General features: G+C 43.7%; 1 protein-coding gene across 1 annotated transcript in view; it reads left to right on the plus strand.

The window, feature by feature from the left end:
- LOC133538477 (matrix-remodeling-associated protein 5-like) overlaps nucleotides 1-9,302 on the plus strand; it is a 44,519-nt gene extending 35,217 nt beyond the window's left edge. Inside the window, exons 11-12 of the mRNA XM_061880132.1 lie at nucleotides 3,520-3,741; nucleotides 3,810-9,302. Coding sequence (XP_061736116.1) covers nucleotides 3,520-3,741; nucleotides 3,810-5,750 — 2,163 coding nt within the window. The 3' untranslated portion in view covers nucleotides 5,751-9,302. The remainder of the gene's footprint in view (nucleotides 1-3,519; nucleotides 3,742-3,809) is intronic.
- Nucleotides 9,303-23,219: the final 13,917 nt, after the last annotated feature.

The raw sequence follows: 23,219 nt of genomic DNA on the forward strand, positions 1-23,219 counted from the left end.
TGCAGGCGGGCCGGGAAAATACCCATACTCCTTTTTTATGAAGCCACGCTGTTGTAACACGTGCTGAATGTGGCTTGGCAGTGTCTTGCTGAAATAAGCAGGGGCGTTCATGAAAAAGACAGCCCTTAGACGGCAGCATATGTTCAAAAACCCTGTATGTACCTTTCAGCATTAATGGTGCCTTCACAGATGTGTAAGTTACCCATGCCTTGGGCACTAATGCACCCCCATACCATCACACATGCTGGCTTTTCAACTTTGTGTGGATAACAGTCTGGATGTTTCGCTTCCCCTTTGGTCCGGACGACACAATGTCGAATATTTCCAAAAACAATTTGAAATGTGGACTTGTCAGACCACAGAACACTTTTCCACTTTGCATCAGTCCATCTTAGATGATCTCAGGCCCAGAGAAGCTGGCGGCGTTTCTGGATGTTGTTGATAAATGGCTTTGGTTTTGCATAGTAGAGCTTTAACTTGCACTTACAGATGTAGCGACAAACTGTATTTAGTGACAGTGGTTTTCTGAAGTGTTCCTGAGCCCATGTGGTGATATCCTTTAGAGATTGATGTCGGTTTTTGATACAGTGCCGTCTGAGGGATGGAAGGTCACGGTCATTCAATGTTGGTTTCCGGCCATGCCGCTTACGTGGAGTGATTTATCCAGATTCTCTGAACCTTTTGATGATATTATGGAGCGTAGATGTTGAAATCCCTAAATTTCTTGCAATGTCACTTTGAGAAAGGTTGTTCTTAAACTGTTTGACTATTTGCTCACGCAGTTGTGGACAAAGGGGTGTACCTCGCCCCATCCTTTCTTGTGAAAGACTGAGCATTTTTTGGGAAGCTGTTTTTATACCCAATCATGGCACCCACCTGTTCCCAATTAGCCTGCACACCTGTGGGATGATCCAAATAAGTGTTTGATGAGCATTCCTCAACTTTATCAGTATTTATTGCCACGTTTCCCAACTTCTTTGTCACGTGTTGCTGGCATCAAATTGTAAAGTTAATGATTATTTGCACACAAAAAAATGTTTATGAGTTTGAACATCAAATATGTTGTCTTTGTAGCATATTCAACTGAATATGGCTTGAAAAGGATTTGCAAATCATTGTATTCTGTTTATATTTACATCTAACACAATTTCCCAACTCATATGGAGTTTGCAGATAACGATGTGTATTTCTGTTGTACGTTTCTCTCGGAAAGAGTTTGGAATTCATGGTGTATGCTGCTTATCCATCATTCAGCAGTCTTCATCGATGACAATGAATAATTAAAACCTGGTCATGCTAATAACAAAACTTAATGATGTGCAAGAGATGACCTTGACTTACTGCATTAATCTGTTACTCGGTTTTTGTACAGCAAGTGTCTCAAACCCTCATAGTTTGAGGCCTTCTACTTGGCTTCAGAATTGAGTGTGTTTGCAACCCACACACCATGGCGGTGAACAGTTAAATATATTATTGCAATCTTGAAGCCTAAGAAAAATAACTCTTAACTATAATAACAATGCAAACACAAAGACACGAAGAACAACTTCTTACAGGCGAGTGGAGAACTCTCTGACCATCATAACATTCTTAATCAATTAAAGCCTGCCGTCAATCAATCAATGTTTATTTATATAGTCCTAAATCACAAGTGTCTCAAAGGGCTGCACAAGCCACAACAACATCTTCGGATCAGTGCCCACATAAGGGCAAGGAAAAACTCACAACCCAGTGGGACGTCGATGAGAATTACTTTGAGAAACCTTGGAGAGGACCGCAAATGTGGGTAACCCAAACCCCTCTAGGAGAGACCGGATGCAATGGACGTCGAGTGGGTCTGACGTAATATTGTGGAAGTCCAGTCCATAGTGGATCTAACATAATAGTGAGAGTCCAGTCCATAGTGGAGCTAACATAATAGTGTGAGAGTCCAGTCCATAGTGGAGCTAACATAATAGTTTGAGAGTCCAGTCCATCGTGGATCTAACATAATAGTGATAGTCCAGTCCATAGTGGATCTAATATAATAGTGAGAGTCCAGTCCATAGTGGATCTAACATAATAGTGTGAGAGTCCAGTCCATAGTGGATCTAACATAATAGTGATAGTCCAGTGCATAGTGGATCTAACATAGTAGTGAGAGTCCAGTCCATAGTGGATCTAACATGATAGTGATAGTCCAGTCCATAGTGGATCTAACATAATAGTGATAGTCCAGTCAATAGTGGATCTAACATAATAGTGAGAGTCCAGTCCATAGTGGATCTAGCACAATAGTGAGAGTCCAGTCCATAGTGGATCCAACATAATAGTGAGAGTCCAGTCCATAGTGGCTCTAACATAATAGTGAGAGTCCAGTCCATAGTGGATCTAACATAATAGTGAGAGTCCAGTCCATAGTGGATCTAACATAATAGTGAAAGTCCAGTCCATAGTGGATCTAACATAATAGTGTGAGAGTCCAGTCCATAGTGGATCTAACATAATAGTGTGAGAGTCCAGTCCATATTGGATCTAACATATTAGTGGGAAAGTCCAGTCCATAGTGGATCTAACATAATAGTGAAAGTCCAGTCCATAGTGGATCTAACATAATAGTGTGAGTCCAGTCCATATTGGATCTAACATATTAGTGGGAAAGTCCAGTCCATAGTGGATCTAACATAATAGTGTGAGAGTCCAGTCCATATTGGATCTAACATATTAGTGGGAAAGTCCAGTCCATAGTGGATCTAACATAATAGTGAGAGTCCAGTCCATAGTGGATCTAACATAATAGTGAGAGTCCAGTCCATAGTGGATCTAACATAATAGTGTGAGAGTACAGTCCATAGTGGATCTAACATAATAGTGAGAGTCCAGTCCATAGTGGATCCAACATAATAGTGAGAGTCCAGTCAATAGTGGATCTAACATAATAGTGAGAGTCCAGTCCATAGTGGATCTAACATAATGATGTGAGAGTCCAGTCCATAGTGGATCTAACATTATAGTGAGAGTTCAGTCCCTAGTGGATTAGCATAGTAGTGAGAGTCCAGTCCATAGTTGCCCTAACATATTAGTGAGAGTCCAGTCCATAGTGGATCTAACATAATACTGAGAGTCCAGTCCATAGTGGGGCCAGCAGGAGACCATCTTGAGCGGAGACAGGTCAGCAGCCCAGAGATGTCCTCAACCGATGCACGGGTTCCGACTCTGGACAGCCAGCACTTCATCCATGGCCACCAGACCATAGATCATAGTCATAGTCACGGTTGTTTGTAGGACTCGTTAACACATTTATTCACATGGTTAAATGGTGGATCTGAAGTGAAACTTTGTGCCTCTACCTGCAGTGGCCCCAGTTAAATTGACTTTGATACCCCTGATGTACTAATGTGCACAAAGTTTTATAGATTGGGTTTTTCGAAAGCAATGTTTAATCAATGTTTAAAATTCATCTGCAATTGATTGTCAAGTTCTAAATATACATACCGATTATTAGTTCCCATTGTAAAAAAATGATTCTGGTTCTTACAGGTGGACTGTGTGGCCTCAGGACGACCTGACCCGGCCGTGAGTTGGAGTCTACCAGACGGAACAATGGTCAACAGTGTGTTGCAGGGGGCGGATAGAGCGGGTCGGGCACGGAGGCTAATCGTCTTCGATAATGGAACATTGCTGGTTCCGGCAGTGGGCATGGGAGAGGAAGGGGAATACACCTGTTATGCTGAGAACCAAGGAGGTCAAGATACCATGAAGGTGAAGGCAAACCAAAACTCAGAAAATTCTCGCAATCTTGTTTTTAACACATACTTCTTTCCCTTAAGGTAAACGTCAAGGTTATGACGAGATCGCCGCCGGCCTCCAGTGACCACAGAAGTTATCAAGTCATCAAAGTACGTCAGGGGGCAACGGCCGTCATTCGCTGCGAGGCCATGGGTGATCCTCCACCGACAGTGACTTGGTTCTCACCGGCACATCGAGCCATTCCAATCAGCTCTGGTTTCTACACCGACCGGGTTGTGGCGGCTGCTGGGGGAACTCTGGAGGTGCGTCGGGCCCAGAAGACTGACGCAGGAAACTATACATGCCAAGCAAGCAACTTTGCCGGGGAAAGAAGCATGGTGGTGGGTCTTGAGGTGGAAGGAAACAACGGCTTTAGTGAAAACAATGGCCATACAAGAACAAGCAGTGGAAATACCAAAGTAACCAATGGTCTTAATCCAGCCCCCAGGAGCGATTCTGAAAACGGTTTCAAAAAGTCTACGAGTGGAATCACAACACAGCTCAGTCGTGTCGTTGGCTTCGATGTGAACGACAGTGGAAATGTCAGACTGAAAGCAAATAACCAAGGAATCATGGATAAAAATGCCCCAGGAACTTTAATTAGAGAGATAACTACGAGAAGCCGTCAGAGCTCAGCTGGAGTTGGAGGTTTTGAAAGGAATCTTGGGGCTAGTACCAATGACTTTGCGGCTGGGAAGGCAAACAATGACCAAAGCCCCAGTAGAGACAACAGTAAGATTAGCAGCATTTCGAGAAATAGAGTGTTTGCAAGTAGTACCGCTAATCATGGTGGGAGTAGCACTCTCAGCACAACTTGGACCATTGGCAACTCAGGAATGAACAATAAAAATAGGAACAGTGGTTTAAGCAGTGCAGCTGCAGCTGGCAAACGCCCACATAGCGCCACTGATAAGCGTGTGGGTGTGGTAACTACCGGGAAAAAGCTGGTATTGAAAGGCCAAACTGTTCTTTTGCCGTGTCCATCTCATGGTTCCCTATCTTTGACCTGGTATCTGCCTGGTAACGGTGTCCTACCAGCCCCGTACTACGGAAGCCGGCTCACGGTTCACAGAAACGGTTCCTTGGAGGTGCGAGGTGCTCGGGTGAGCGACAGTGGGACATTGGTGTGCGTAGTTAGAGGGGACAAAGGAGAAGTGAGAATTCAGGTCGAGCTGCAGGTCTCTGAGCCACAAGAACTATCCAGATCGGTTTTGTCTGCCGTACCTCGCCCGGGTGACCGAGTACAAATCCCTCAATCGAGACAGATAATACCTGAGGTGCCTTCTCGAATTACCGTTCCTATGAAGACATTTCAACAAGCACCATCTTCACTTGTAGCCCCTGATCCTATTGGCCCCCCCGCACCCCTGGCGGTTTCAGCACCAGCTGTGAGCACCAAAACTGCTTCTCTGATTAGCATTACAAATGGAGAGACGCTTCGTCTATCTTGTTCCGCTTCTCAAGACCCAAAACAAACCCAAGGCTCCCTTTCTTGGACTTTTCCCAATGGCAAGGTGGTGTCCAGGGGGGAAAGCGGCGACTCAGGCCGGTATTTAGTCCAAGAGGATGGGACACTGGTTGTGCACCAGACATCCGTGTTCGACCGAGGCACTTACACCTGCAGATCCTCCAGCCAGGATTCCTCTTCGGTTTCAGTTGTCACTGTCCCCGTCATAGTCATTGCTTACCCGCCACGTATCACAACGGGCCCCTCGCCTGTGTCCTACACCCGTCCTGGTGTCGCCGTGGAGCTGCCCTGCCTTACCATAGCAACTCCCCGGGCAGTGGTTACCTGGGAAACACCAGACATGACACAGCTCAGGGTGATGGGCCAAGCTCGTATCTATGGTAACCGGTACCTGAGTCCCCGAGGTTCTTTGGTGATACAGAACCCGTCAAGTAGGGACACAGGATTCTACAGGTGCACCGCCAAAAACGTGATAGGAGTGGACACAAAGACAACATACCTGCATGTTATATAACGAGGTGAAGAACATTGTCGTGGACTGATGAAGTATTAACTCGATGCCCAAATCAACTGCAAAGCTCTGTTGAAATACTGGTGATGTTTTTAAAAAAAAGACTCCAATATTATGTGATGTGTGGAATGGTATTCAGTATTTTGTATCAGGTTACTTGCTTAAGAATATACATCTACAAGTAGGGTATTTACCAAATGTGCCTTATATTTTTGATAGGGCTAAAACACATTTCAAAATGGTGCTCAAGTTGCAGATATTTATGATTTTATGACACTGTGTTTCTTTCTGGGCTGGTACAAAATAACCAAGATCTTTTTCAGCTCAAAAATCATGCATCCATCCATCCATCGCGGGGGCAGCAGCCTAAGCAGGGAAGCCCAGACTTTCCTCTCCCCAGCCACTTCGTCCAGCTCTTAACGGAGGATCCCGAGGTGTTCCCAGGCCAGCCGGGAGACATAGTCTACCCAGAGTGTCCTGGGTCTTTTCCGTGGCCTTCTACCGGTCGGACGTGCCCTAAACACCTCCCTAGGGAGGCGTTCTGGTGGCATCCTGAGCAGATGCCCAACCACCTCATCTGGGTCCTCTAGATGTGGAGGAGCAGTGAGCTCCCCAGAGTTTCTCACCCTTAGAGATATGGCTCTAAGGAAGCTCATTTTGGCCGCTTGTACCCGTGATCTTGACCTTTTGGTCATAACCCAAAGCTCATGACCATAGGTGAGGATGGGAGCGTAGATCGACCGGTAAATTGAGAGCTTTGCCCTCCGGCTCAGCTCCTTCTTCACCACAACTGATTGATACCTTGTCCGCATTACGGAAGACGCGGCACCGATTAGCCTGTCAATCTCACGATCCACTCTTCCCTCACTTGTGAACAAGACTCCTAGGTACTTGAACTCCTCCACTTGGGGAAAGATCTCCTTCCCAACCTGGAGACTAGTGGTGCTATTAAATATTTGTTTACCTGCAAGCTACATTGTTGCATTCTACAAAACCCGAAACCAGTTCAGCCCTTCCCGTGGGATCCCGAGGCGTTCCCAGGCCAGCCGGGAGACATAGTCTACCCAGCGTGTCCTGGGTCTTCCCCGTGGCCTTCTACCGGTCGGACGTGCCCTAACACCTCCATAGGGAGGCGTTCTGGTGGCATCCTGACCAGATGCCCAACCACCTCATCTGGCTCCTCTAGATGTGGAGGAGCAGCGGCTTTAGTTTGAGCTCTCCAGAGTTTCTCAACCTATCTCTAAGAGAGAGCCCTTAGAGATAGGGCTCTAAGGAAGCTCATTTGGGCCGCTTGTACCCGTGATCTTGACCTTTTGGTCATAACCCAAAGCTCATGACCATAGGTGAGGATGGGAGCGTAGATCGACCAGTAAATTGAGAGCTTTGCCCTCCGGCTCAGCTCCTTCTTCACCACAACTGATTGATACCTTGTCCGCATTACGGAAGACGGCGCACCGATCCGCCTGTCGATCTCACCATCCACTCTTCCCTCACTCGTGAACAAGACTCCTAGGTAATTGAACTCCTCCACTTGGGGAAAGATCTCCTCCCCAACCTGGAGACTAGTGGTGCTATTAAATATTTGTTTACCTGCAAGCTACATTGTTGCATTCTACAAAACCCGAAACCAGTTCAGCCCCTCCCGTGGGATCCCGAGGCGTTCCCAGGCCAGGCGGTAGAGTTAGAGGAGCAGCGGCTTTACTTTGAGCTCCCCCCGGATGGCAGAGCTTCTCACCCTATCTCTAAGGGAGAGACCTGGAAGCTCATTTGGGCCGCTTGTACCCGTGATCTTGTCCTTTCGGTCATAACCCAAAGCTCATGACCATAGGTGAGGATGGGAACGTAGAACGACCGGTAAATTGAGAGCTTTCGCTTCCGGCTCAGATCCTTCTTCACCACAACGGATCGATACAGCGTCCGCATTACTGAAGACGCCACACCGATCCGCCTGTGGATCTCAAGTTCCACTCTTCCCTCACTCGTGAGCAAGATTCCGAGGTACTTGAACTCCTCCACTTGGGGCAGGGTCTCCTCCCCAACCCGGAGATGGCACTCCACCCTTTTCCGGGCGAGAACCATGGACTCGTACTCGGAGGCGCTGATTCTCATCCCAGTCGCTTCACACTCGGTTGCGAACCCATCCAGTAGAGAATCGTGCACTCGAGGACTTTTTGCATTTTGCACAATTTTCTAACTCAGTAACTGCCAAATTTGACCGAGCAGAAGCTTAAACGAAATGCTCAACTTGGTCTTTTTGTTTGTTTTTAAGTTTAGATTTGGGTAACATTTTTTACATTCTGGTGAAGTTGTTCGACTGGTTTTGAAAAATATTTTTTACCTGCACCTTCGCAGAATCATCAAGGTCAAGAGAAATACAACTTCAAGACATTTAAATATGGACCGGTTCTGGATCGGTTCTCAGCCGAGTGTGAAGCGACTGGGATGAGAATCAGCCCATCCAAGTCAGCCCAGCCGGTCAGGATTGGACTTCGCCAAGGCTGGACAGAATTTCTAGGCGCAGTCAAGGCGTTGAGAGGATCCGGTTTAGTGGCTGCAGGATTAGGTCTCTGCTTTTTGCAGATAATGTGGTCCTGATGGCTTCATCTGGCCAGGATCTTCAGCTCTCACTGGATTGGTTCACAGCCAAGTGTGGAGCGACTGGGATCAGAATCAGCACCTCCAAGTCTGAGTCCATGGTTCTCGCTCGGAAAAGGGTGGAGTGCCATCTCCGGGTTGGGGAGGAGATCTTTCCCCAAGTGGAGGAGTTCAAGAACCTCGGAGTCTTGTTCACGAGTGAGGGAAGAGTGGATTGTGAGATCCACAGGCAACGTCTTCAGTAATGCGGACGCTGTATCGATCCGTTGTTGTGAAGAAGGAGTTGAGCCGGAAGGCAAAGCTCTCAATTTACTGGTTGATCTACGTTCCCATCCTCACCTATGGTCATGAGCTTTGGGTCATGACCGTAAGGACAAAATCAAGGGTACAAGCGGCCGAAAGGAGTTTCCTCTGCCAGGTGGCGGGTCTCTCCCTTAGAGATAGGGTGAGGAGATCAAAGTAAAGCCACTGCTCCTCCACATGGAGAGGAGCCAGATGAGGTGGTTCGGGTATCTGGTCAGGATGCCACCCGAACGCCTCCCTCGGGAGCTGTTTCGGACACGTCCAACCGGTAGGAGGCCACGGGGAAGACCCAGGACACGTTGGGAAGACTATGTCTCCCGGCTGACCTAGGGTCGCCCCGAACGAAGTGGCTGGGGAGAGGGAAGTCTGGGCTTCCCTGCTTAGGCTGCTGCCCCCGCGATCGGACCTCGGATAAGCGGAAGAAGATGAATGGATGGACGTTTAAATATGTTCATAAGACAAAAGGCTTTCTTCTTTGAATAATTAGAATTACTTCAATGTTTTATTCCAGGTTACAGACGGACGAATCATATTTTTATTACTTTCATGTTAAGTTATTGCTCTTGTTTCTTTATGTTGAAACTGTCAAGATACATTTTAGTGCCATTATATTTTTCAACACCCACAATTTAATAATAAAATGAGAAATGGATTTAACCGTTTTGTTGCCTTTATTCTAAAGACAACTCAGCTTTTGGAACCAGTGAAGCTGTTTTGGACACATGTTGATGACTTCATGTTCTCTGCACTGCAATTAAACTCACAGAGCCTGCAGTGCCAGAAGAAAGACTCCACAGTTGTCCTGTCCTGTTCTGGTATCAACAGCAAAGTAATCCTCTTCAATTTATACACGATACCACAAAGAGATAATTAATGATTGACATGTACAAGACTACTAAACACACATAGAAACAAATGTTATTGCAATGAGACATCCATTTTTTTTTTGCTAATTAAAAGCATTGACATCCACCGACAAGTCAAGCATACTCGGATTTTGTAGAACAAAGTGGATGAGACCCATTGTGTAAAAAAAAAAAACATGTTTTCAATTAAGTCCTCATGGTTTCGTAATCCTTCTCACATTGGCCCACAGACATCACAGACCTTTGTCTATGTGCTGCAAAAGCAAACAAAATCCACACTTTTAGGGGCACCCGCCCGCCTCAAAAGAACAGACAACACAAACGTTTGCAATCAGTCAAGCGGACGATGGCCAGGCTTCAAAGTCTGGGGTTCTGGGGGAGCGGCGATAGCTTGAGAAAATAAAGAAAATCTGTGAGTGAGTGGACAGTCTAGGGCAGGGGTGTTCAAAGTGCGGGCCGGGGGCCATTTTCGGCCCGCAGCTAATCGTTTAGCGGCCCGCCACACATTCTGCAAAAATTGCAAAATTGATAGTATTGCAAAAATTAGAAAAAAATATTTTTAAAAAAAAGTGGAATGAGGTGAAATCTAATGAGAAAAAGTGGCTATGTTGACACAAATTCTATGCAGGCCGTTTTTTTTCTTGCCTTTTGTCTTTATTTTCTTTTTTTTCCATTGCTAAAAAAAAAGGGGACAAAAAAATCTATGCTATATTGAATTATTACACCCCCGGTTTAGCTCGGTTGGTAGAGCGGCCGTGCCAGCAACTTGAGGGTTCAATCAATCAATCAATCAATGTTTATTTATATAGCCCCAAATCACAAATGTCTCAAAGGACTGCACAAATCATTACGACTACAACATCCTCGAAAGAACCCACAAAAGGGCAAGGAAAACTCACACCCAGTGGGCAGGGAGAATTCACATCCAGTGGGACGCCAGTGATAATGCTGACTATGAGAAACCTTGGAGAGGACCTCAGATGTGGGCAACCCCCCCCCTCTAGGGGACCGAAAGCAATGGATGTCGAGCGGGTCTAACATGATACTGTGAAAGTTCAATCCATAGTGGCTCCAAGACAGCAGTGAGAGTCCCGTCCACAGGAAACCATCTCAAGCGGATCAGCAGCGTAGAGATGTCCCCAACCGATACAGGCGAGCGGTCCATCCTGGGTCCCGACGAGCGGTCCATCCTGGGTCTCGACTCTGGACAGTCAGTACTTCATCCATGGTCATCGGACTGGACCCCCTCCACAAGGGAGGGGGGGACATAGGAGAAAGAAAAGAAGCGGCAGATCAACTCGTCTAAAAAGGAGGTCTATTTAAAGGCTAGAGTATACAGATGAGTTTTAAGATGAGACTTAAATGGTTGCAGGTTCGATTCCCACTTCCGCCATCCTAGTCAATGCCGTTGTGTCCTTGGGCAAGACATTTTACCCACCTGCTCCCAGTGCCACCCACACTGGTTTAAATGTAATTTAGATATTGGGTTTCACTATGTAAAGCACTTTGAGTCGCTAGAGAAAAGCGCTATATAAATATAATTCACTTCACTTCACTACTTAAAAAATGATCACTTTAAAATGTTTTATGTGGAAAAAATATTGCATATGTTGTGTGGTGGCCATATAAAAACATCAAAATGTTGACAAAAGAGCATTAAAACAAACAAAATAATAGTTCAAACAAATATATCGGACATTGATCTTGAAATTTAAGTGTTAAAAGTAAAATAAAATAAAAAATAAATGATAAATGATCAAGGTACTCAAAGTGCTTTGACACTACTTCCACATTTACCCATTCACACACACATTCACACACTGATGGAGGGAGCTGCCATGCAAAGCGCCAACCAGCACCCATCAGGAGCAAGGGTGAAGTGTCTTGCTCAGGACACAACGGACGTGACGAGGTTGGTACTAGGTGGGTATTGAACCAGGGACCCTCGGATTGCACACGGCCACTCTACCACTGCGCCACGCCGCCCCTAATAATAATAAATAAATACAAATAATAAAAATGCATCACTTTATGAGTGGGGAACTACAACAGCCTAATGGCTAGAACATGGGTGTCAAACTCTGGCTCGGGGGCCAAATTTGGCCCGCCGTGTAATTTCATTTGGCCCTTGAGGCAATAATAAATTAACATTAGAGCTGGCCCGCCGGTATTATACAGCGTCGGTGCCGCTGTATCACCGCGTTCAACGCTAATTCTCATACTTGCCAACCCTCTCGATTTTCAGTGCCTTCCCCGAAAATCTCCCGGGGCAACCATTCTCCCGACTTTCAACCCGGACAACAATATTGGGGGCGTGCCTTAAAGGTACTGCTTTTAGCATCCTCTACAACCTGTCGTCACGTCCGCTTTTCCTCCATACAAACAGCCATTTATGTAATATATGCGGCTTCTACACACACAAGTGAATGCAAGGCATACTTGGTCCACAGCCATACAGGTCACACTGAGGGTGGCCGTATAAACAACGTTAACACTGTTACACCACACTGTGAACCCACACCAAACAACACATTTTGGGAGAACATCCGCACCGTAACACAACGTAAGCACAACAGAACGAATCCCCAGAACCCCTTGCAGCACTAACTCTTCCGGGACGCTGGATTTTGCATGTCACTATAAAGTTATATAAGCCTTGCTTGTTCAATATTCAATGCAAAACTTGTTTGGGTCCCTATTAAAAGCTTAAGTTAAAAGCTTAACAGCACCAACATAAACCAGTTTAAAAAGCTTTTTAAATCATTTATCATTAGTAAATATAAGAAAGAAGAGCAAACATTGTTTTAGAAAGACAATAATATATAATATGTATATAAATACAATTTAGGCCCTGCGATGAGGTGGCGACTTGTCCAAGGTGTACCCCGCCTTCCGCCCGATTGTAGCTGAGATAGGTGCCAGCGCCCCCCGCGACCCCAAAAGGGAATAAGCGGTAGAAAATGGATGGATGGATAAATACAATTTATGATTTCATAATTATACATATAAGTTATATTAAAATGTATATATTACCACTTTATATGGAATTTAAATAAATTGTGTGTATATATATATATATATATATATATATATATATATATATATATATATATATATATATGTGTGTGTGTGTATATATATATATATATATATATAGGTGTACAAATGTATATGTTTGATTTAAATGTTAAACTGTGTATATGAGACGTGTGCTACATATATGTTGCTTATATATTGTTTAAAAAAAAATTTTTTTTTAAAGTAATATAAGTGAAGCATGTTTTAGATTTTATATATTTTGAACCTTGTTCTTGTTGTGATGGGGTAGGTTTATATAAGCGTTGCTTCAACCTACACCCTTTCGGCTCAATCATTGCTCAAATGAGTGGTTTTTTTTTTGTTGTTTTTTTGTTGTTGTTCTTTGTTTTATGTGAAGATTGCCGAAATAAATAAATGAAATGAAACTTTGGCCTGGGGCTTTGTTCAGTTTAGAATTTTGGCCCACTTTGTATTTGAGTTGGACACCCCTGGGCTAGAACTAGTATGCATATATCCATAAAAAAGGCTTTTTTTTAAAAGAAGGGTTTTAAAACATTTTTTAAAAGCTTTCACAGTCTGTGGTGCCCTCAGGTGGTCAGGGACAGCGTTCCACAGACTGGGAGCGGCGGAGCAGAAATCCCGGTCTCCTATAGTTCGTGGCTTTGTCCTCGAAGGTTGGAGGAGGTTAGCCTGTCCGGAGCGGAGGTGTTTTGAGGTAGAGGGGGGCATTTCCATGGAGGCACTGGTGTGTTAGTAGGGAAACTTTGTATTCAATCGGGAGTGAAGGGATTTGAGAGCTGCCAAATGTGTGCTCTTTCAGTCAATTAGTGCAAATTTGTTTTTATTATAATTTTGAAGAATTTACCTGAATGTGCATGAACTATTTCTGTTCAAAATTGTTTGAAATGTCACATGCTAAATGTTTTACAGTACCAGTGCCAACTGTACTACTACAGTTTGTATTATGTATCGGTGTTTTACCAGTTTTGGACACCTACTGTATGCATAAGTGAAGCACTTTGGCATCCTTTGCTGCTACATCTGTTTACATTTTACACCGTTTCAATCATCCAACCCCCAAAACACACCAATTACTATTTGAGTCATCTGTTGCTATGACAACGAGTGTTTGTGTGTTTTAATGGAAACCAGACAGCGTTAAAGCAGGCACGGTCGGTCGCTGCTCTGTGCTTTTGCACTGTAACACAAAAACGAAGTTTGTAAATAGGAAACCCAAAACCGGGGAAGTTGGCACGTTGTGTAATTCGTAAATAAACAAACAGGAAACAATGATTTGCAAACCCTTTTCAACTTTTATTCAATTGAATAGACTGCAAAGACAAGATATTTATACCAACCGGTATAGCTCGGTTGGTAGAGTGGCCGTGCCAGCAACTTGAGGGTTGCAGGTTCGATTCCCGCATCCGCCACCCTAGTCACTGCCGTTGTGTCCTTGGGCAAGACACTTTACCCACCTGCCCCCAGTGCCACCCACACTGCTTTAAATGTAACTTAGATATTGGGTTTCACTATATAAAGCGCTTTGAGTCACTAGAGAAAAAGCGCTATATAAATATAATTCACTTCACAATTCACTTAATGTTCCAACTGAGAAACGTACACACTACGAAGCCACGCTGTTGTAACACGTGGATTGGCATCGTCTTGCTGAAATAAGCAGGGGCGTCCATGATAACGTTGCTTGGATGGCAACATATGTTGCTCCAAAACCTGTATGGACCTTTCCATCCATCCATTTCCTTCCGCTTATTCCCTTAGAGGAGGGGTAGGGGACCTATGGCTCTAGAGCCAGATGTGGCTCTTTGATGACTGCATCTGGCTCTCAGATAAATCTTAGCTGACATTACTTAACACAGGGCCGTCCAAAGTGTGGCCCGCGGGTCATTTTTTAAACGGCCCCACAACACATTTTAAGAATACAATTTAAAAAAAATTAAAACCATAAAAAAGTGGTATAAAAGAGCAAACAGGTGAAATGTAACAAGAAATTGTTGCAATGCTTACTCTTATAACACAAAGCTGCCAAAAAAATAATAATGAATCATTTTGAATTATTGACCTATTCAAGGCTTCAATATTCCACTTTGAGATATTTTTTGGGGGATAATGTCGCATATTTTATGTTTTACCATATAAAACTGAGGACACAACGGACGTGACGAGGTTGGTACTAGGTGGGGATTGAACGGGGATAGCAGGTCCATTCTATGTGTCATACTTCATCATTTCCCCATATTGCCATATTTTTGCTGAAAGGATTTAGTAGAGAACATCGAGGATAAAGTTCGCAACTTTTGGTGGCTAATAAAAAAGCCTTGCCTGTACCGGAAGTAGCAGACGATGTGCGCGTGACATCACGGGTTGTGGAGCTCCTCACATCTGAACATTGTTTACAATCATGGCCACCAGCAGCGAGAGATATTCGGACCGAGAAAGCGACAATTTCCCCATTAATTTGAGCGAGGATGAAAGATCCGTGGATGAGGAAATTTAGAGTGAAGGACTAGAAAGAAGGGCTTCACGGTGGCAGAGGGGTTAGTGCGTCTGCCTCACAATACAAAGTTCCTGCAGTCCTGGGTTCAAATCCAGGCTCGGGATCTTTCTGTGTGGAGTTTGCATGTTCTCCCCGTGACTGCGTGGGTTCCCTCCGGGTTCTCCAGTTTCCTCCCACCTCCAAAGACATGCAACTGGGGATAGGCCCCTCCCACCTCCAAAGACATGCACCTGGGGATAGGCCCCTCCCACCTCCAAAGACATACACCTGGGGATAGGTTGATTGGCAACACTAAATGGTCCCTAGTGTGTGAATGTCGTCTGTCTATCTGTGTTGGCCCTGCGATGAGGTGGCGACTTGTCCAGAGTGTATGCCGCCTTCCGCCCGATTGTAGCTGAGATAGGCGCCAGCGCCCCCCGCGACCCCAAAAGGGAATAAGCGGTAGAAAATGGATGGATGGATGGACCATATAAAACACTGAGCTGTTTTGTTTTTTTTTAAAGAAGGGTCTAAAACATAAACAACAATAAAACTTAAAATTGACGGATATATCTGAAGTTGATCTGGAGATTATTGTGCTAAAAGTAAACGGTAAATGAAATGTATATTTTATTTTTTAACACTTTAGTAAGTAGGACACTTTTGGATCCCCAAATATTTTAGTGTGATTTGTTTTTAAGTGTCATTGCTCAAAAATAATAATGAATCAAAATCCAAAATGAAGGCTCCAATTATTATATAATCTCAAATATTCCACCTAAAAAAGGTATTGGGTGAAAATATTGCATATTTTGTGGGGTTTTTTTCTTTTTTCTTTTTTTCTACTGTTGATCTAGAGATTTAAAACTTGCATAATAATAAAAATTATAATACTGAAGAATGACACATTTTTCATATTTTTTCTGACCAAAACCCTTTGGGGTCCCCAGGATCACAACTGAGTGGAGGCCTAAATGTATTTTTTTTTATACATATATTGTATTGGTTTTTAAAATAAAAATTATAAAATTGGCCCCCGCTTGCTCTGATTTTTCAGTGTGCGGCCCTCAGTGGAAAAAGTTTGGACACCCCTGGCTTAACATGATAATTATGAATAATTGGTTCTTTTCCTATTTGTTCCGGAAGACACGACGCCCATAGTTTCCAAAACCAATTCGAAATGTGGACTCGTCAGACCAAGGAACACTTTGCATCAGTCCATCGTAGATGAGCTCAAGTCCTCTGGGTGTTGTTGATAAATGACTTTGGCTTTGCATATTAGAGTTTTAACTTGCACTTACATATGTGGTGATGTCCTTTACACAACGATGTCAGTTTTTCATGCAGTATCGCCTGTGGAATCGAAGGTCACGGGCTTAGACGCTTACGTGCAGTGAGTTCTCCAGATTCTCTGAACCTTTTGATGATATTACATACCTTAGATGGTGATATCAGTAAATTCCTTGCAACTGTCGCAGCCTGGACACATGCCAGTGTGCATTCCTCAATGCACCTCGGGTCACGCCCACGGCCGCTCCTCTCCTGCACGCACCACTCCGCCGGCTGCAGTCAATCGGAAATCAGCGCACCTGTGGGTGATGATCTTCTTGGTCTTCATAAGCCTGCTCAACCTGCCATGCCGGGCCGGAATATAATCTTCTGTTGACGTACAATAAGCGATCATCCGGCTCCATGCAAACCTTCCGTCGCTCTCTGTGTTTTTCCTCTGTTTATATGGTCTCACGTTTTCCCTTGTCGTCCTTCCTGCTGACTGCCTTTGTTCCACGTGTTGTGCGTCTCGACATTCCTCGTTTCTCCCCCTGCTTCCCGGACTGCAACTTGGATCTCAACCTCCCGCTCGGACACGTACTTCTCTCTCCCCTGGACTTCCTGGTCTTGTTCAACACTTGGTAACACACACTTCAGCTAACCACACACATAATAAATCCTAAAGCTTAAACCCCATGGTGTCTGTTGCCGTCATCTCCCCTCAGCAACCCATAACAGCAATAGCTCGTTGAAAAATGTCGTTCTTAAACTGTCCAACAATTTGCTCACACATTTGTTCACAAAGCGGTGACCCTCGCCCCCATCCTTGTTTGTGAAAGACTGAGCATTTCACGGAAGCTGCTTTTACACCCAGTCATGGTGCCCACCTGTTCCCAAATTAGCCTGTTCACCTGTGGGATGTTCCTAATAAGTGTTTGATGAGCATTCCTAAACTTTCTCAGTCTTTTTTGCCACTTGTGCCAGCTTTTTTGAAACGTGTTGCAGGTACCAAATGCCAAATGAGCTAACTTTTACAAAAATAACAATGTTTTCCAGTTTGAACATTAACTTTTTTATCTATGCAGTCTCTTCAATTGAATATAAGTTGAAAATAATTAGCAAATCATTGTATTCTGTTTTTATTTACCATTTACACAACGTGCTAACTTCACTGGTTTTGGGTTTTGTGTATTTTGTGATGTAATGAGTGGATTTTAATGTTCACCTCTTTATTGCACAAAAGCAAAAACTAACTCTCACGGAAGCAAACATTAAAAATGCCCTAATTTCTTCCAGTGAAAACCTTTAATAGCGTTCTTTGAAAAGCAACAATGAGAAACAGACAAGTCTAGTCTCATTTTATCTCACCACAGCATCCTGAATTGAAAATTTTTTTTGTAATCATCTGCCCTACATTTATTTGTCTATTCGAAACATGGATAATAAATTATGCATCTATCAAGCTGGCTGGAATGAACACCCAGTTCCTTTTGGTGGAAGTAATCCAACGTTCTATGAAGTCACAACATCAGGCCTACGTTGTCACTAGAGGGCATGAACCAAAAAAAAAGGGTTATTGATTCAGAAATGTATGAAAAATAGTTATTTAATTAATCTGAAGGTATTGACCTAACAACAAGCGTGTATTGTTTCTAGAACTGGTCTATGCTAGGACACAAATAATCCTGTACACCAGGGGTCCCCAAAATTTTGATTCGGTGGCAGCATTGGATTAAAAAGAATTAAAAAAAAAAAAAATATATATATATATATATATATATATATATATATATGTATATATATATATATATGTATATATATATATATATATGTATATATATATATATATATATACAGGACTGTCTCAGAAAATTTTAATATTGTGATAAAGTCCTTTATTTTCCGTAATGCAACTAAAAACATGAAAATGTCATACATAGATTAATTAAATAACTAACAACAAGCGTGTATTGTTTCTAGAACTGGTCTATAATAGGACACAAATAATCCTGTACACCAGGGGTCCCCAAACTTTTTGACTCGGTGGCAGCATTGGATTAAAAAGAATTGAAAAAAAAAAAAATATATATATATATACACATATATATATATACATATACATATATATATATATATATATATATATACATATATATATACATATATATATATATACATATACATATATATATATATATATACACATATACATATACATATACATATATATATACATATATATATATACATATATATATATATATATATATATATATATATATATATATATATATATATATATATATATATATATATATGAAGAGTTCATACGCAAAAACCGATAAACGCCATTTTGATAAAGTTTAGCCCAGCCTTGGTAATATATAGTCCACCACTTCTATTGTGGTATACCAAAATCAATTTGTTTGCAAATGCGGACAAATGCCGCTTTTAACGTCATTTAGTTCAGCGATTTATTGCAAAGGCCGATAAGCGCCATGGATCATTTATCACAAAAGCCGATATATCCGTTTGCCCAACCAGCGCTGCAGTACGGGATCACGTGACAAACAAAATGGCAGCGCGCTCGGACTCACTCAGTGTTGTTATCCACGCATGAATCATTTGGATGCTTCTCCTGTGAACACTGTTAAGCCAGCGAAAAAAACTGACGTGTTGAAGTTATTTGATGTTGGCGCTAGCACGCGTGTCCGTGAGTTTTACACCGCTGCGTTAAACGATGTTGTCGAGCATGGAGCTAATGTCGATAGCGATGATGAGTCAGCTGTTATCTGCACAGGAGTGTTTTTGATAGGCAAACCAGGTTGAGCATTTGTGCTTGTTTTTATTAATAAAACATTGTCTTCATTGCAACACTGTTTTTTTGTTTTTTCATTTTGTGCTGAAAAGCACAAGGTAAATATGTGAGGTCACAGTTCCAAAAAAGCATGTCTGGTTAGCAAGTACGAAAAAACAATGTTCGCAGGGACAGCTAGATTTATACGTACCAAGGGATCCAAACTGTTAAATAATGAAGTAAATAAATGTGAACAGTTGTTACCTTGAAATGTGGCTTTCGATAAATTTCACGTTCTGTTTTTCTCTCTATCTTTATCTTGAATATTATGCGAAATAACGACCGCAAAGAAAACGATTTTGGAGATATCTGTTTTTGCAACATATCATAATTTGGATATATCTGCTTTTGACGTAAAACCACATCAAACACTCTTATTTGAAAGCCATTCATTACATCAGCATTTCTTAAAAGTTTAGGCTTTCATGACTTGCTTATGTTGATATTAAATAAACCATTGTATGCTTGTATATGTACCGGCAACACCAGCAGGCAGAAAATCGTTAATATACAGAATCGGTCAAAATGGATTTATCTGCTTTTGCATATGAACTCTTCATATATATATATATATATATATTATACACAGGACTGTCTCAGAAAATTTGAATATTGTGATAAAGTACTTTATTTTCTGTAATACAACTAAAAACATGAAAATGTCATACATTCTGGATTCATTACACATCAACTGAAATATTGCAAGCCTTTCATTAATTTAATATTGCTGATTATGGCATACAGCTTGAGAAAACTCAAAAATCCTATCTCAAAAAATTGGAATATTTCCTCAGACCAAGTAAAAAAACAAAAGATTTAAAACAGCAAAACAAAAATCAAACATTTGAAAATGTCAATTAATGCACTCAGTACTTGGTTGGGAATCATTTTGCACGGATTACTGCATCAATGTGGTGTGGCATTGCTGAGGTGTTATGGATGCACAGGATGCTTCAATAGCGACCTTTAGCTTATTTGCTTTATTGGGTCTGCTGTCTTTCAGCTTCTTTTTCACAATACCCCACAAATACTCAATGGGGTTTAGGTCAGGAGAGTTGGCAGGCCAATGGAGGACATTAATGCCATGGTCTGTACACCAGTTACTGCTGGTTTTGGCACTGTGGGCAGGTGCCAGATCATGCTGGAAAATGAAATCATCATTTCCATAGAGCTTTACCACGGATGGAAGCATGTACACATCTGCATTGACTCTGGACTTCATGAAACACAGTGGACCAAAACCAGCAGCTGACATGGCTCCCCAAACCATTGCTGACTGAGGGAACTTCCGTTGTCTAGAGTTCAGGAGTGGCTTGACCATGGGAATACGGCTATTGAAGCTGTATCTGTTGAGTCTATCCCAGCCGCACATGGGCAGAAGACGGTGTACACCCTGGACAAGTCGCCACCTCATCGCAGGGCCAACACAGATAGACAGACAACATTCACACACTAGGGACCATTTAGTGTTGCCAATCAACCTATCCCCAGGTGCATGTCTTTGGAGGTGAGAGGAAGCCGAAGTACGCGGAGGGAACCCACTCAGTCACGGGGAGAACATGCAAACTCCCTGGGATTGAACTCAGGACTATTCAGGACCTTCGTATTGTGAGGCACACATGCTGTCTGCCATCTGCTCTGAACAGTGAAATCCAGTATTCATCCGTCAAACACAACACCTCTTCAACTTTCCAGACGCCATCAAATGCGAGCATTTGTCCACTCAAGCCGAAACGCTATGGTTATGCAAACCGATTGTTGCAGCAGCTGTCCGGGTGGCTGACCTCAGACGATCATGGAGTTATTCTCTCAATTTTAACATTAGTAAACTATCCATCCATCCTTTTTCTCACACTTGTCCCTTTCGGGGGTGCGGGGTTCTGGAGTCTATCCCAGCTGCACATGGGCAGAAGGCGGTGTACACCCTGGACAAGTCGCCCCCTCATCGCAGGGCCAACACAGATAGACAGACAATATTCACACACTAGGGACCATTTTAGTGTTGCCAATCAACCTATCCCCAGGTGCATGTCTTTGGGGGTGGGAGGAAGCCGGAATACCTGGAGGGAACCCACGCAGTCACGGGGAGAACATGCAAACTCCCTGGGATTGAACCCAGGACTACTCACGACCTTCGTATTGTGAGGCACATGCACTAACACCACACATGCTGTCTGCCATCTGCTCTGAACAGTGAAATCCGGTATTCATCCGTCAAAGACAACACCTCTTCAACTTTCCAGACGCCATCAAATGTGAGCATTTGTCCACTCAAGCCGAAACGCTATGGTTATGCAAACCGATTGTTGCAGCAGCTGTCCGGGTGGCTGACCTCAGACGATCATGGAGGGTGCACCTAGGGTTATTCTCTCAATTTTAACATTAGTAAACTATCCATCCTTTCTTTTTCTAATACTTGTCCCTTTCGGGGGTGCGGAGGGGTGCTGGAGTCTATCCCAGCTGCAATGGGGCGGAAGGCAGGTGTACACCCTGGACAATTCGCCATCTCATCACAGGGTCAACACAGAAAGACAGACAACATTCACACACTAGGAACCATTTAGTGTTGCCAGTCAACCTATCCCCAGGTGCATGTCTTTGGAGGTGGGAGGGGCCTATCCCCAGGTGCATGTCTTTGGAGGTGGAAAGAAGCCAGAGTACCCAGAGGGAACCCACGCAGTCACGGGGAGAACATGCAAACTCCCTGGGATTGAACTCAGGACTACTCAGGACCTTTGTATTGTGAGGCACACGCACTGACACCACACATGCTGTCTGCCATCTGGTCTGAACAGTGAAATCCGGTATTCATTCATCAAAGACAACACCTCTCCAACTTTCCAGACGCCATCAGATGTGAGCATTTGTTCACTCAAGCCGAAACGCTATGGTTATGCAAACCGATTGCTGCAGCAGCTGTCCGGGTGGCTGACCTCAGACGATCATGGAGTGTGCACCTGGGGTTATTCTCTCAATTTTAACATTAGTAAACTATCCATCCTTTCTTTTTCTAACACTTGTCCCTTTCGGGGGTGCGGAGGGGTGCTGGAGTCTATCCCAGCTGCAATGGGGCGGAAGGCAGGTGTACACCCTGGACAATTCGCCATCTCATCGCAGGGCCAACACAGAAAGACAGACAACATTCACACACTAGGGACCATTTAGTGTTGCCAGTCAACCTATCCCCAGGTGCATGTCTTTGGAGGTGGAAAGAAGCCAGAGTACCCAGAGGGAACCCACGCAGTCACGGGGAGAACATGCAAACTCCCTGGGATTGAACCCAGGACTACTCAGGACCTTCGTATTGTGAGGCACACGCACTGACACCACACATGCTGTCTGCCATCTGCTCTGAACAGTGAAATCCGGTATTCATCCGTCAAAGACAACACCTCTTCAACTTTCCAGACGCCATCAAATGCGAGCATTTGTCCACTCAAGCCGAAACGCTATGGTTATGCAAACCGATTGTTGCAGCAGCTGTCCGGGTGGCTGACCTCAGACGATCATGGAGGGTGCACCTGGAGTTATTCTCTCAATTTTAACATTAGTAAACTATCCATCCTTTCTTTTTCTAATACTTGTCCCTTTCGGGGTGCGGGGGGGTGCTGGAGTCCATCCCAGCTGCACATGAGCAGAAGGCGGGGTACACCCTGGACAAGTCGCCACCTCATCACAGGACCAACAGAGACAGACAGACAACATTCACACTCACATTCTCGCACTAGGGACCATTTTAGTGTTGCCAATCAACCTATCCCCAGGTGCATGTCTTTGGAAGTGGGAGGGGCCTATCCCCAGGTGCATGTCTTTGGAGGTGGGAGGAAGCCGGAATACCTGGAGGGAACCCACGCAGTCACGGGGAGAACATGCAAACTCCCTGGGATTGAACCCAGGACTACTCAGGACCTTCGTATTGTGAGGCACACGCACTGACGCCACACATGCTGTCTGCCATCTGCTCTGAACAGTGAAATCCGGTATTCATCCGTCAAAGACAACACCTGTCCAACTTTCCAGACGCCATCAAATGTGAGCATTTGTCCACT

The sequence above is a fragment of the Nerophis ophidion genome, linkage group LG19 (genome assembly GCF_033978795.1).
Source record: "Nerophis ophidion isolate RoL-2023_Sa linkage group LG19, RoL_Noph_v1.0, whole genome shotgun sequence".
Lineage (NCBI taxonomy): Eukaryota > Metazoa > Chordata > Actinopteri > Syngnathiformes > Syngnathidae > Nerophis > Nerophis ophidion.